Source organism: Dromiciops gliroides, chromosome 5, assembly GCF_019393635.1.
Source record: "Dromiciops gliroides isolate mDroGli1 chromosome 5, mDroGli1.pri, whole genome shotgun sequence".
Classification (NCBI taxonomy): domain Eukaryota; kingdom Metazoa; phylum Chordata; class Mammalia; order Microbiotheria; family Microbiotheriidae; genus Dromiciops; species Dromiciops gliroides.
In genome coordinates this window covers 41,681,203-41,694,715 of record NC_057865.1, presented here as the reverse complement: position 1 = coordinate 41,694,715, position 13,513 = coordinate 41,681,203, and the positions used below count along the sequence as shown (strand labels likewise).

The 13,513-nt window shown below is 40.1% G+C and overlaps 1 protein-coding gene across 1 annotated transcript; it reads right to left on the bottom strand.

Moving 5' to 3' along the window:
* Nucleotides 1-253: 253 nt before the first annotated feature.
* On the bottom strand, nt 254-13,513 carry LOC122729261 (C-C chemokine receptor type 1-like). Its single transcript, XM_043968017.1, has 2 exons — nt 13,480-13,513; nt 254-1,616 (listed from the first exon to the last, which is right to left on the bottom strand). The coding sequence occupies exon 2, from the start codon at nt 1,603-1,605 to the stop codon at nt 520-522; it is 1,086 nt and encodes a 361-aa protein (XP_043823952.1). The 5' UTR covers nt 1,606-1,616; nt 13,480-13,513; the 3' UTR covers nt 254-519.

Sequence of the window (13,513 nt, the reverse complement as noted above, 5' to 3'; positions counted from 1 at the left end):
AAATCCCAAAAGGGATCACAAAGAGCTGGGCATGACTGAAAACAACAAAAGAACAGAGATATAAAAAACATATACATCCATATATATATATATATATATATATATATATATATATACACACATGTATATGTATACAGGTGTGTGTATATATCTATATATTATACATTATTCTGTTATGTTTCTGCACAGTAGAAAAGCGTGATTTTCAAGTCTGAGGGTACAGAATCTTTTATAATTAATAACAAACCTCAAAAGGAAATAAATTACATTAAGTTCTGCTTGTGTCTACAAAGTTCTTTGTGTCTATAGAGCAATTTTGCAAACAGCTCTGTCTTTATCGTCTAGGCAAGCCTAGATCCCAATCTCTTGGACGTGTCACCTCCCAGTTGAGTCTTGACTTTGTCCCATCTGAGAAGCTCAATCTGGAGATCAGTGCATGGATTTTGATTTTCCCATTCCAGCTAGGTAACCTTTAATGTCCATAACCTGCCTTCCTAGGTAAGCTATTCTCAGGCCAGTCTAGAACTCATCTGAAAGTTCTTGTTCCCCAGTAGAAGGAGAGAAGGAAGTGGCCCTCTCTAGCCTGTCTCTCAAGAAGAACGGGATACGTTTGCACAGGTGCACTGCGATGTGATGGCGGACAAAATGAGAGAGGTATTTCTGAAAACGTTCCCCGACAAAGGCATAGATCACAGGGTTGACGCAACAGTGTGTGAAAGCGATGACTTCGGTCACTTGCATTGCCAAGTCTAGCTCTTTGCTCCTCTCACACGAAAGCTCTTTGCTCTTGGGTGGAAAAAAGAAGTCTTCGAAAGCAGAAACGAGAACTGTGAGGTTATAGGGAGTCCAAAAGAGAAAGAAGATAACCATGATAGCAAAGATCAGCTTCACCGCCCGCCATTTCCTCTCACTCGTCCGTCTGAGCAGTCTTTTTATAATCCCTGTGTAGCAGGTGATCATGACCAGCAGGGGCAACGCGAATACCAGGATGTTCAGTTTCAAAGCCTGAAACTGTCTCCACATCCTTGCATTCTCATACGGGAAATGAGGGCTGCAGGTGTGACTAGAAAACTCCTTCTGAGATCTAGTGAAAATGACGTCAGGGAGAGAGGCCAGGAAGGCCATGCCCCAAGTCATGATGCTGGTCATGAAGCTGAGGACCACGTTCCTGACCCTTATAGCAAACACTGCATGGACGATGGCCAGGTATCTATCGATAGTCAACAGGATGATGAAGAAGATTTCACTGTATAAGCCCATGTAATACAACCCTGAAAGGAGTTTACACATGATGTTCCCAAAGACCCAGTTCCTATGCCACTCATAGTGAATCCAGAATGGAAGCGTAATGAGGAAAAGCAGATCTGAGATGGCCAAATTGAGCAGGTAGATGTTTGTCATGGTCTTGAGTCTTTTGTACTTCACGAGGATCAGCACCACCATGGCATTGCCCAGCAGGCCTATGATGAACACCAGAAAGTACAGGGGAGGCAAGAACATGGAGGCCAATTCTTTGACATCAGTTTTGTGGCATGGAGTGGCATCCTCACCATAGTCATAATATTCAATTGTAGTGGGATCCAGTGATACTGTAGAATTGTCCATCCTGGGTTGCCCTGTAAGAAAGGAAAAGGTTTGACTTGTGTGTTCGTTTTGCCAAAAGATTCATAGAGGCTCATAGAATCACAGATCACTGAATGTTAGAGTGAGAAGGGACTTCTGTGACCACTTAACGTAACCCACACCTGAACAAGAATCTCTTCTTCCACAAACCTCCCAAGTAGTCTGATCAAATTAGAATGTAAACTCTTTACAGGTGGGGATTGTTTCCTTTGTATAGCCATTGCGCCTAGCACAGTGCCTGGCATATAGGTGCCTAATTAATACTTGTGGACTGATTGGTCATCAAGCCTTGTTGTCTAACATGTCCAGTACATAATTTTGCAATTCTGAACAGAATGTAAGCTCACTGGGGGCAGGGGCTGTTTTCTTTTTGTCTTAGTATTCCCAACAACTAACATGGTTCCTGGCACTTGATAAATGCTTGCTGATTAATCACTGATCAATCAATTTCTGCTACAGTTCTCTTCCCATCATTGGGATATGGTGGTGAGGTTGAAGGCTTTGCTAAGGGATCACAGGCCCTGATAGGTCACACCAAACTGAAAAGGTTCCAGGCACTTCCCTTCAGTAGAATGGAAGCGTTGTGAGGGTGCAGATTGTTTTGATTTTTGTCTTTGTATCTCCAGAGATACAGAGTATGGTGCCTGATACATATTAACTGCTTAATAAAGGCTTGTTGGATTGGCTCAAATCAGAGGACTGGAAATGGACTGGGTGTGGATTGTTTAAGAAAGGACCGGAGAGGGTTGGCTCATCATCTAGAGAGGCAACAGCATTTCTGATCCGTGGAAACTCATGAGATCCCATACAGGAGAATGGGGGATGGCACTCTACATCTGGGGAGGAAGCACCAACTGTGAGGATGTTCTCAAGTATTGAGATACAAGTATATTATCTGTCTCAGAGCTGGGGTCCCCATATGATGTACAACCAAGGTTGACTCTTGTGAAGCCAAGTCATCAGTTTGTTTATTAAATGCTAGAGAGGCACATAAATCACCAGGAAATCACTCAGGGTGAGGTCATGGGGTTGATTAAGAGAAGAGAAAACTGAGGCTTAGGATATTTCTCCCCCATTAAAACTTGCCCTTCCCTAGTTTATGCCTTCAGTTCCTTCTTCCCTTGAACTACAAATGAGGAAACAAGTTTTGAAGAGGTTAAGGAATTACAAGTCCAAGGTCACATACCTAGGTAGGCATCTCTGCTTCCTCATCTACAAAATGAGGGAGTTGAACTAATTAAAGTTCCTAGGCCCTCTCTGTCTCTGTGTCTTTCTGTCTGTCTGTCTGTCTTTCTCTTTCTCTCTCTCCTTCCTTCCCTCCCTTCCTCCTCCTCCTTCTGTCTCTACCCTTTCCCTCCTTTCTCCTCTCCCATTTCCACCCAGATTAAGAGCCCATGAGTTTTTAAGTCTTTGAATCCATCTGTTTGGTCAGAGATACTGGTCTCTTAACTAGAAGACCATTAATGAATGAAGTACATATTGCTGTCTCCTGCCCGCTGTGTGGAAGACAATAGAATTCAGTCAGCCAGCTAGCACCTAGAGGAGGAGAAGGCCCATTTTCTGCAGAAGTGTCAGGCAGGCTGCTGAGCAAAAGAGTCAGGCAGTGACTAATGACAAACTGCACAATGGCAAGCGCTGCTGTCCCATAGCCCAGCACCCTACATCCTATGGAACAACGTAAAAACCCATGGAAAGAGACTTTTCACATACTAATTTTCAGAGGGAAGACTCAATCCCTGATGCCACCACCACTATCACTATCATATTCATGAGGAAAGAAGTTTGGGCTCTCATCATCTCTTGCCTGGATAATTGCAACAGACAGAGTGCCTGACCCAGATTTAGGAAGAGATTCAGTTCAAATCCAGCTGGAGACACTTATGTGTGACCCTTGATAAATTATTTAACCTCTGTCTGCCTCAGAATCCTCAACTCTAAAATGGGGATAATAAGGACACCTATTTCAAGGCTGTGGTGAGGATCAAATGAGATCATGTTTGCAAAGTCTTTTGTAAACCTTAAAGTGCTCTATAAATCCTGGTCCTTATTATTTTAACAGCCTCCTCCTATTTGGGACTCCTGGCTTGCAATCTCTCACCTGCCCCATCCATTCTCCACACTGCTGCCAAAATAATCTTCTTTAAGGACAAGACTGATGATGTCAATCAAGAACCTTCAGCGGCTCCCTATCAAATCTAGAATAAATTAAATTCTTCTGTTTGGCATTTAAAGTGCTTCGCCATCTGAAGGGAGCCTAGCCTTTCAGGCTTATTTCCTATTTGTCCATTTCCTGCATTCTATGGTCCAGTCCAGCTGACCTAGTCACTATTCTCTGAACTGGGCATTCCATCTCTCATCAGCCCTCTGTGCCTGGAGTGCACTCACTCCTCCCCTCCCCAGGACATGACTATCCTCCTTCAAGTTCAGTTTATGGGTCATATTCCAACACAGCCTTTCCTGGCTTCCCTTGTTGAACCTCTACTAAAATGATCATACGTGTATTTGTCTGTGTATGTGTAGTCTCCAGTGGTGCACTGGAAATTGTAAATCCAGACAATGAACAAAACATGTCAAGCAGTGATGTGGAGCATTTCCAAGGTATAGATGTTCATACTAAAAATTGAACCCTCCGCTCTCACAGGGCAGTACACATGAGCTCCAGCACACCATGATTGTATCTCTCAGGAGAATATAATATCTGGGAGGGCAGAGACTAGTTTTCCTTTTGTCTTTATAGCCCCAGTACCTAACAAAGTGTCTGGTACAATTTTGTCCCCAGACTCGCGATTTCAAGCTAGGAACTTCCAGTGTGCAAACTCTCTCCAGGGATACAGATCTATAACTACTCTGCAGTTTACAATCTTAGAGATTTGTCTGGGGACTGAAAGGGTGTGACCTGCCCAAGGTCACTCAGTCAGTATACATCAGAGACTGGACTTAAACCCAAGGTTTTCTATGCCAAGACCCATTCTTTTTATACAATTCTGTCACTCTGCTTTTCATCTTGTACATAGTAGGAGATTAATAAATGCTTGTTGCATTGGTCACTGTGTAGCTGCTCTGAAACCTTTCAATGCTCAGAAAGCAAATGACCTAAAAGGCTTTGGGGTCCGCTGGGAAAGAAAAAGCAGATGTGCATGGCTGGCAATTCTGTCCTCCATAATCCATGAGAAAGACATTGCTACATTCTTATGGCTTACATACATCAAGACCTCATGATGCTACAAGGAAGCAGATTTCCACTCGATATGAGGAACACCCAAGCCTCATATGACGGCCAGTCATTTTCTTCATCTGTAAAATGAAGAGGTTAGACAGAATCTCTAAGATCCCTCTCAACTCTAGATCTATGAGCTGATGATTGAACTTAAGAAAGAAGCTGTGTGAAAATGGAATAGGCAACTTTGTTAGATAGTGAGTCCCTCAAATATCTAAGCTGAGGCTGACATGCTTCTGACAAAGGGATGTCATAGAGGGCATTCATACCTCAAGCAAGGTGGATTGAGTGGCATACAGGGTGCTTTCCAGCTCTAAGATTCAATGACTTGGGAATTCCCTTTGAGATACCAGTGGCTGAGGGGCATTTGGTCATAACTTTGGAACTTCCCAGGCCTAGAAGTTTGTGTGGGTCCAAATTAGAGACTCTGGTTTTGTTACAAGTCTCTTGGCAAGGGTAATATGGTATAGTGGAAAGAACACTGACTTTGGAGTCAGTAGACTTGGGTTCAAATCTTGTCTCTAATGAGAAGTTGATTGACTTACCCAACTAGGAAGTATCCAACTCAGGTCTTCCCTCCAAGTCCTATGCTCAACTCACTGTGTCCTCCCTGATCAAAATCACTTGGGTGATTTTGGTCAAGTAAGCTCCTCTGTGGGCCTCAGTTTCCTCATTTGTAAAATGAGGAGGCTGGACCAGATTATCTTCCAACTCTTAATTTATGATCCCAAGCTGACCTGAGTAAGGGCAAGAACCTAAAAACTTGAGGAACAGCCCGAAAAGGGGAAACATCCAGCCTTCAGATTGAGGCAGCATCTGACTCAACTTTCACCTGCTTTGTAAGTAACTGATAGGAGTAGGGAGTGATTTCACTGGTCCAGGGAACTTCTAGGTGAGGAAACTCCCCTTGCCAATTCAGGGTGGTACCTTTTCTAAAATTTAAAGTCAGGAAGTTGCTTCAGTCACTGAGAATTCTAATGATTTGCCCAGGGTCATGTGGCTAGCATGTGTCCGAGGGAGCACATGACCCCAGATCTTCCTGGCTTTGAGATTGGCACTCTTTTCCTCTATTGTGCCAAGTGATAGCACATCCAAATATCACTAAGAAGGGTTTCCTTGGGAAACACTATTTTGAAGCATCTTCAAAATTTTCTCAGACCAGCTTTTTCCCTAATCCTATTCTGTATGCTTTCTATCTGAGTCAAGCCTTGGTGACCTGATTTAAGTCAACCTTGAATTTTGGTCCTTAAGATGATTTTTATTGTTCAGTCATTTCAGTCATGCCCTACTCTTCCTGACCCCATTTGGGGTTTTCTTGGCAGAGATACTGGAGTGGTTTGCCATTCCCTTCTCCAGCTCATTTTACAGATGAGGAAACTAAGGTAAACAGGGTTAAGGGACTTGCCCAGATTCACATAGCTAGTAAGTGAAGCTGGATTTTAATTCAGAAAGATGAGTCTTTCTGACTCTAAGCACTCTATACACTGCAAATCCTAGCTGCCCCAAAGATGATGCCCCTGACTTTTTCTGGGGAGGCAGTATGGTACAGTGGAAAGATCACTGGCTCTGAAATAAAAGTATCTGGGTTCAAATCCTGTCACCAACATTCATTGCCTGTTACCTTGGGTCAATCATTTAACTAATTCTTTTTTGCCTCATCTATTAAATGAAGAAATTGGATGCAATGGTTCCTGAGGTCCCTTCCAGCTCTAGCTCTATGATTCTGTGTTTATTATGAATTGGAAAGTATCTCTAAATGGGAGGTAGCTCATCTAGTCCATTCACTTTCCTCTGGGCAGTTGAAAATCTAATCTATCCTTATTTTTGTTTTGTTTTTTGTTTGTTTTTTTGGTGAGGCAATTGGGATTAAGTGACTTGCCCAGGGTCACACAGCTAGTAAGTGTCAAGTATCTGAGGCCGGATTTGAACTCAGGTCCTCCTGACTCCAAGGCTGGTGCTTTATCCACTGTGCCACCTAGCTGCCCCAGTCTATCCTTATTTTTATGAATTTCCAGGGATAAATAGTTCCTAGTCTTATTTGAAAGTTTACTTCCCTTGGACCCCTATTTCTCATAGAGTTTAGAGCAAAAAGGGTCTTTAGGGAGGTGAGACTGATAGAAGGGAGGCCCAAACTAGGAGACAAAAAGGGAAAGAAAGGGAGGTGGGGCCAATAGATGGAAAGGTAGAATGGGGGAAGTAGTGGTCAGAAGCAAAACACTGGTGAGAAGGAACAGGGCAAAAGGAGAGAGAAAAGTATAAACAAGAGGGGAAAATAGGATGTAGGGAAATACACAATTAGTAATCATAACTCTGAATGTGAATGGGATAAACTCTTCCATAAAAAGGAAGCAGATAGCAGAGTGGATTAAAAACCCAAATCCTACAACATTTTGTTTATAAAAACACATTTCATTTAAAGCAGAGAGATACACATGGAATAAAGGTGAAAGGCTGGAGCAGAATATATTATGCTTCAACTGAAGTTAAAAAAGCAGAGATAGCAATCCTTATCTTAAAGCAAAAGCAAAAATAGACCTAGTAAAAAGAGATAAGGAAGGAAACTACATCTTGCTAAAAGGCACCATAGACAATGAAGTAATATAAATACTAAACATGTATGCACCAAGTGGTACAGCATCAAAATTCTTAGAGAAGAAGTTAAGTGAGTTATAGGAAGAAATAGACAGAAAAACTATATTAGTGGGGGGATCTCAACCTCTCCCTCTTAGAACTAGATAAATCCAACCACAAAATAAATAAGAAAGAAGTTAAGGAGGTAAATAGAATTTTAGAAAAATTAAATATTATAGACCCCTGGAGAAAACTTAATAGGGATATAAATGAATATACATTTTTCTCAGCAGTATATGGCACCCACAAAAAAAATTTACCATGTATTATGGCATAAAAACCAAATGCAGAAAGACAGAGATAGTAAATGCATCCTTTTCAGATTATGAAGCAAAAAAAAATTATGTGTAATAAAGGTTCATGGAAAATAGACCAAACATTATTTGGAAACTAGATAATCTCATCCTAAAGAACGAGTGGGTTGGGGCAGCTAGGTGGCGCAGTGGATAGAGCACCGGCCCTGGAGTCAGGAGGACCTGAGTTCAAATCTGGCCTCAGACACTTACCACTTACTAGCTGTATGACCCTGGGCAAGTCACTTAACCCCAAATGCCTCACCAAAAAAAAAAAAAAAAAAAAAAAAAAAAAGAACGAGTGGGTCAAGCAACAAATCATAGAAACAATCAGAAATTTCATCAAAGAGAATGACAATAATGAGACGACATACCAAAACTTAGAGGATGCAGCCAAAGCAGTTCTTAGGGGAAATTTTATATCTCTAAATGCCTACATGAATAGAATTGAGAAAGAGGAAATCAATGAACTGGGCATTCAACTAAAAAATTTAGAAGAACAAATTCAAAATCCTCAATTAAATACCAAACTAGAAATTCTGAAAATCAAAGGAGAGATTAATAAAATTGAAAGTAAGAAAACTATAGAATTGATAAATAAAACTAAGATCTGGTTTTATGAAAAAATTGATAAAATAGATAAACCTTTGGTTAATTTGATTTAAAAAAAGAAAGAAGAAAACTGAATTACCAGAATCAAAAATGAAAAGGGTGAGTTCACCACCAATGAAGAGGAAATCAAAGCAATAATTAGGAACTATTTTGCCCAATTATATGCCAATAAATTTGACAATCTAAATGAAATGGATGAATATTTACAAAAATATAAATTGCCTATATTAACCAACGAGGAAATAAAATCTTTAAATAAGCCCATTTTAGAAAAAGAAATCGAACAAGCCATCAATGAACTCCCCAAGGAAAATATCTCTAGGACCAGATGGGTCTACAAGTGAATTCTACCAAACATTTAAAGAACAATTAATTACAACACAATACAAACTAGTTGGAAAAATAGGTGAAGAAGGAATCCTACCAAATTCCTTTTTATGAAGCAAATATAGTGCTGATACCTAAACCAGGAAGAGCAAAAACAGAAAAAGAAAATTATGGACCAATTTCCCTTATGAATATTGATGCAAAAATTCTAAATAGAATATTAGCAAAGACATTACAGCAATTTATCACCAGGATAATGCTATGAACAGGTTCAATATTAGGAAAACTATCAACATAATTGACCACATCAATAACAAAACTAACTGAAATCATGTAATTATCTCAATAGATGCAGAGAAAGCTTTTCACAAAATACGGCACCCATTCCTATTAAAAACACTAGAAAGCATAGGAATAAATGGAGTTTTTCTTAACATGATAAACACTCTCTATCCAAAACCATCAGCAAGCATTATATATAATGGGAATAAGTTAGAAGTGTTCCAGTAAGATCAGAGTGAAGCAAGGATGCCCATTATCACCTCTAGTATTCAAAATTGTACTAGAAATATTAGCCTTAGCAATAAGAGAAGAAAAAGAAATCGAAGGAATTAGAATAGGCAAGGAAGAAACAAAACTATCACTTTTGCAGATGATATTGTAAGGGCCAAATTTAAATAGGAAGGGTTAATTGGGCGGCTCACCATAATATTGGGGTAAGAAAGGAGATTATCAGCCTCTTTTCCACAAAAAAATCAGGTTGTATTAATGGGAACAAATCTACCACATAGGTGAAGTTAATAGAGCTAGGGACAATGAGAAAGGGGATAGAAAAAGGGAAAAATATGCCCCACTCCCCAGATAGTTAGAATCTGAATCTCTAGGGTCAAAAGACCCCAGGCACCCCAAACCTGCCTCCAGCCCAGCTAGCCCAAAGAACTAGCCTAGCTTCAACAACACAAACTCACCACCACCTGGAATCTTCAGCTTTAAGGAGAATGTGCCATGTCTCCTGGCTCGGTCAGAAGCTCAAAACACCCCAGCTACTCTCTCCCTCACTACCGGGCGACCAGAAGAGTGCTCTCCTTCCAGGCTTCTTCCAAAGCCTCATGCAAAACCAGAAACAGGGCTGTCCACACACACACAGCCCCAAGCTAATTGGCTGGTAGCTTTGATTGACAGAACTAATAGGTGGCTCTACAGTTACAAGCTGGCCAGCTTCCGGATGCTAACATGGCATGGCTTTTAAGATTACATCTTTTCAGTCTGACCATAATGAAGCAAAGATATGGTTATGAAAACCCCAAATCACAATTAATTCCTTACAATATGATGGTATAAGGGCAGTTAGCTGGTGCAGTAGATAAAGTACCAGCCTTGGATTCAGGAGGACCTGAGTTCAAATTCGGCCTTGGACACTTGACACTTACTAGCTGTGTGACTCTGGGCAAGCCACTTAACCCTCATTGCCCTGCAAAAACAAAAACAAAAACAAACAAAAAAGCCAATATGATGGTATACTTAGAGAATCCTAAAGATAAAAAACTACTTGAAACAACAATTTTAGCAAAGTTGCAGGATATAAAACAAACCCACATAAATCATGATCATTTCTATATATGACCAACAAAGCACAGCAGCAAGAGTTAGAAAGAGAAATTCTGTTTAAAATAACTAGAGACAATATAAAATATTTGGGACTCTACCTGCTAAGGCAAACCCAGGAACTATAATTGAACACAATGACAAAATGCTTTTCACACAAATAAAATCAGATCTAAACAAATGGAAAAATACAATTGCTTATGGGTAGGCTGAGCTAATATAATAAAGTGACAATTCCACCAAAATTAATTTACTTATTCAGTGCTATACCAAACTACCAAAAATATTTCATAGAGCTAGAAAAAAACAATAACAAAATTCATATGGAAGAACAAAAAGTCAAGCATTTCAAGGGAATTAATGGGAAAAATGCAAAGGAAGGTGGCCTAACTGTACCAGATCTAAAACTATATTATAAAGCAGCAACTATCAAAACTATTTGGTACTGGCTAAGAAATAGAGTGGTGGATAAATGGAATATGTTAGGCACACAAAACACAGCAGTAAATGAATGTAGCAATCTGCTGTTTGATAAACCCAAAGACTCTAGCCTCTGGAATAAGAATTCACTATTTGACAAAAATTGCTGGGAAAACTGGAAAATAGTATGGCAAGAAACAAGGCATAGACAAGATCTTATACCATATAACAAAGTAAAGTCCAAATGGGCACATGACTTAGACATAAAGGGTGATACTGTAGGCAAATTAGAGAAGGAAGGAATGATTTACTTGTCAGATCTATGGAGAGGGGAAGAATTTATGATCAAAGATGAGATAGAGAACATTATGAAATGCAAAATGGCTTATTTTGATTACATTAAATTTAAAAGATTTTATACAAATAAAACCTATGCAACCACAATTAGAAGGAAAGCAGAAAGCTGGAAAACAATTTTTACAGCTGTTGTTCCTAATAAAGGTCTCATTTCTAAAATATATAGGGAACTGAATAAATATGTAAGAATGCAAGTCATTCCCCAATTGAGAAATGGTCCAAGGATATGAACAGGCAGTTTTCAGATAGTTAAATTAAAGTTATCTACAGCTATATGAAAAAAATATTCTCAATTGCTACTGATTAGAGAAATGTACATTCAAACTACTCTGAGCTACCACCTCACACCTATCTAATTGGCTAATATGACAAAAAAGAAAAATAATAAATATTGGAGATGTGGGGAAATTTGAACACTAATGCACTATTGGTGGAGTTGTGAACTGATCCAACCATTCTGGAGAGTGTGGAAATTTATCTTGATTTGGGGACCCTACCTTTAGGCTGAGATTAGAAAGCCTCAGGCCCTCAGGGTCTCTTCTGTGTGGGAGGTGCTGGTGCCCCTCCCCCTCTGTTTCAGCTGAGCCCCAAAGCCCCGTGGACTGTATAAGACTCCAGGTCAGACAGTTGGGGAGAAAAAGCCCCCAGCTCCCTCTGCCCTGAGCGGAGGTATCTGAGAGATCGTGGGTTTGTCCAGGCTGGGCTCTGGTGCAGCACGTGAAGCTGGAGCGCCCCCCCCCCCCACCGGCCGCAGCCCTGGCTGGCAGATTAGCTTGGTCTGTGAGGGTGCAAGAAGCCCTGAGATTTGAGTGGAGAGAAGAAAAGGTATATACATATATATAGACCTGGGGGTTAGATTGGGGTGGGGGGGCGGACAAGATTAGAAAGGTTGGAGCGTGGCAGATGAGAGACGGGGCTACAAGGACGCAGGAGAAGACGAGAAGGACTAGGAGCAGAGAAAAGAGAGGCCAAAGGGCAGACTGACGGAACAGACAGACAGAAGGTTGGTGAGAGAGAAACACGGGTTCAGCAGTGGCGGTAAGGAGAGGAAAGTTAGAAGCAGGGGGATTTACAAAGTGAAAGGGGCTCAGAGTTAGAATAAAGGACCTGAGTGCCCTAAGGCAAGCAGCAACTAAGGCCCTTACTGTATTGAAAAAATTCGAAGCACAGCAGGTGGGAAAGAGACGCACTGCAATGCAGTCAGGTTGTACATTTTATTTCCCTGTATTCTTAATTTTAATAAGTATCTCATAAATAAACTCTGCTTTGATTATTTAGTTAAGAGACTTCTTAATATTTTGCTTATCAATTTGAGAGTGGAGCAGTGTGGTGGAACTTTATAAACGGCCCACATTAAATTAATAGCAGTCAGATAGCCAGTTAGTCAAAAGTCCCCAGATTAGTCCTCCATAGATTAGTTCCCCCAAAATTAGGCCCAGCTAGTCATTTTAAAATATTCTTACAAGAGCAATTTGGAACCATGCCCAAAAGGCTATAAAACTGTGCATACCCTTTGACCCAGCAATACCACTACTAGGTCTATATCCCAAAAAGATCATAAAAAAGGAAAAAGGACCTACATGTACAAAAAATATATTTATAGTTGCTCTTTTTGTGGTGGCAAAAAAATTGGAAATTGAATGGATGCCCATCAATTGAGGAATGGCTAAACAAGTTATACTATATGAATGTAATGGAGTACTATTGTGCTGTAAGAAATGATGAGCAGGTGGATTTCAGAAAAACCTGGAAAAACTTACATGAATTGATGCTGGGTGAAATGAGCAGAATCAAAAGAATATTGTACACAATATTGACAACACTCTGTGATAATCAACTGTGATAGACTTAACTCTTCTCAGCTATACAATGATCCAAGACAATGCCAAAAGACTCTTGATGGAAAATGCTCTCCACATCCAGAAAAAGAACTCTGGAATCTGAATTCAGATTGAAGCATACTAGTTTCACTTTTGTTGTTTTTTTTGTTGATGTTGTTACTTTCTTCTGTTTTTTTCCCTTTTGATCTTATTCTTCTCTCACAACATGAAATGTGGAAATATGTTTAACATGATTGTAATGCATAACCTATATCAGATTGCTTGCTGTCTTTAGGAGGGTAGGGAGGAGGGAGAGAGAAAAATTTGGAACTTAAAATCTTACAAAAATGAATGGTGAAAACTAAAAAAAATAAAAAGGCCTTTAGAATTCCTGTAATTCAGCTATTCATTTCTCAGATGGAAAAAGCAAGATAAACTGAGATAGAGTGACTTTTTCAATCTAGTAGACCAGTATCACACCCCCATCTCCTGAAGCCAAGTCCAGCTATCTTTCTAACCACCCCTTTCAACATAGCCTTGAGCAGTAAATCATAAAAAAGAAAAAGTCACTTACTTCACAGGACTGGCTCCAATTAAGTCTTCTTCCT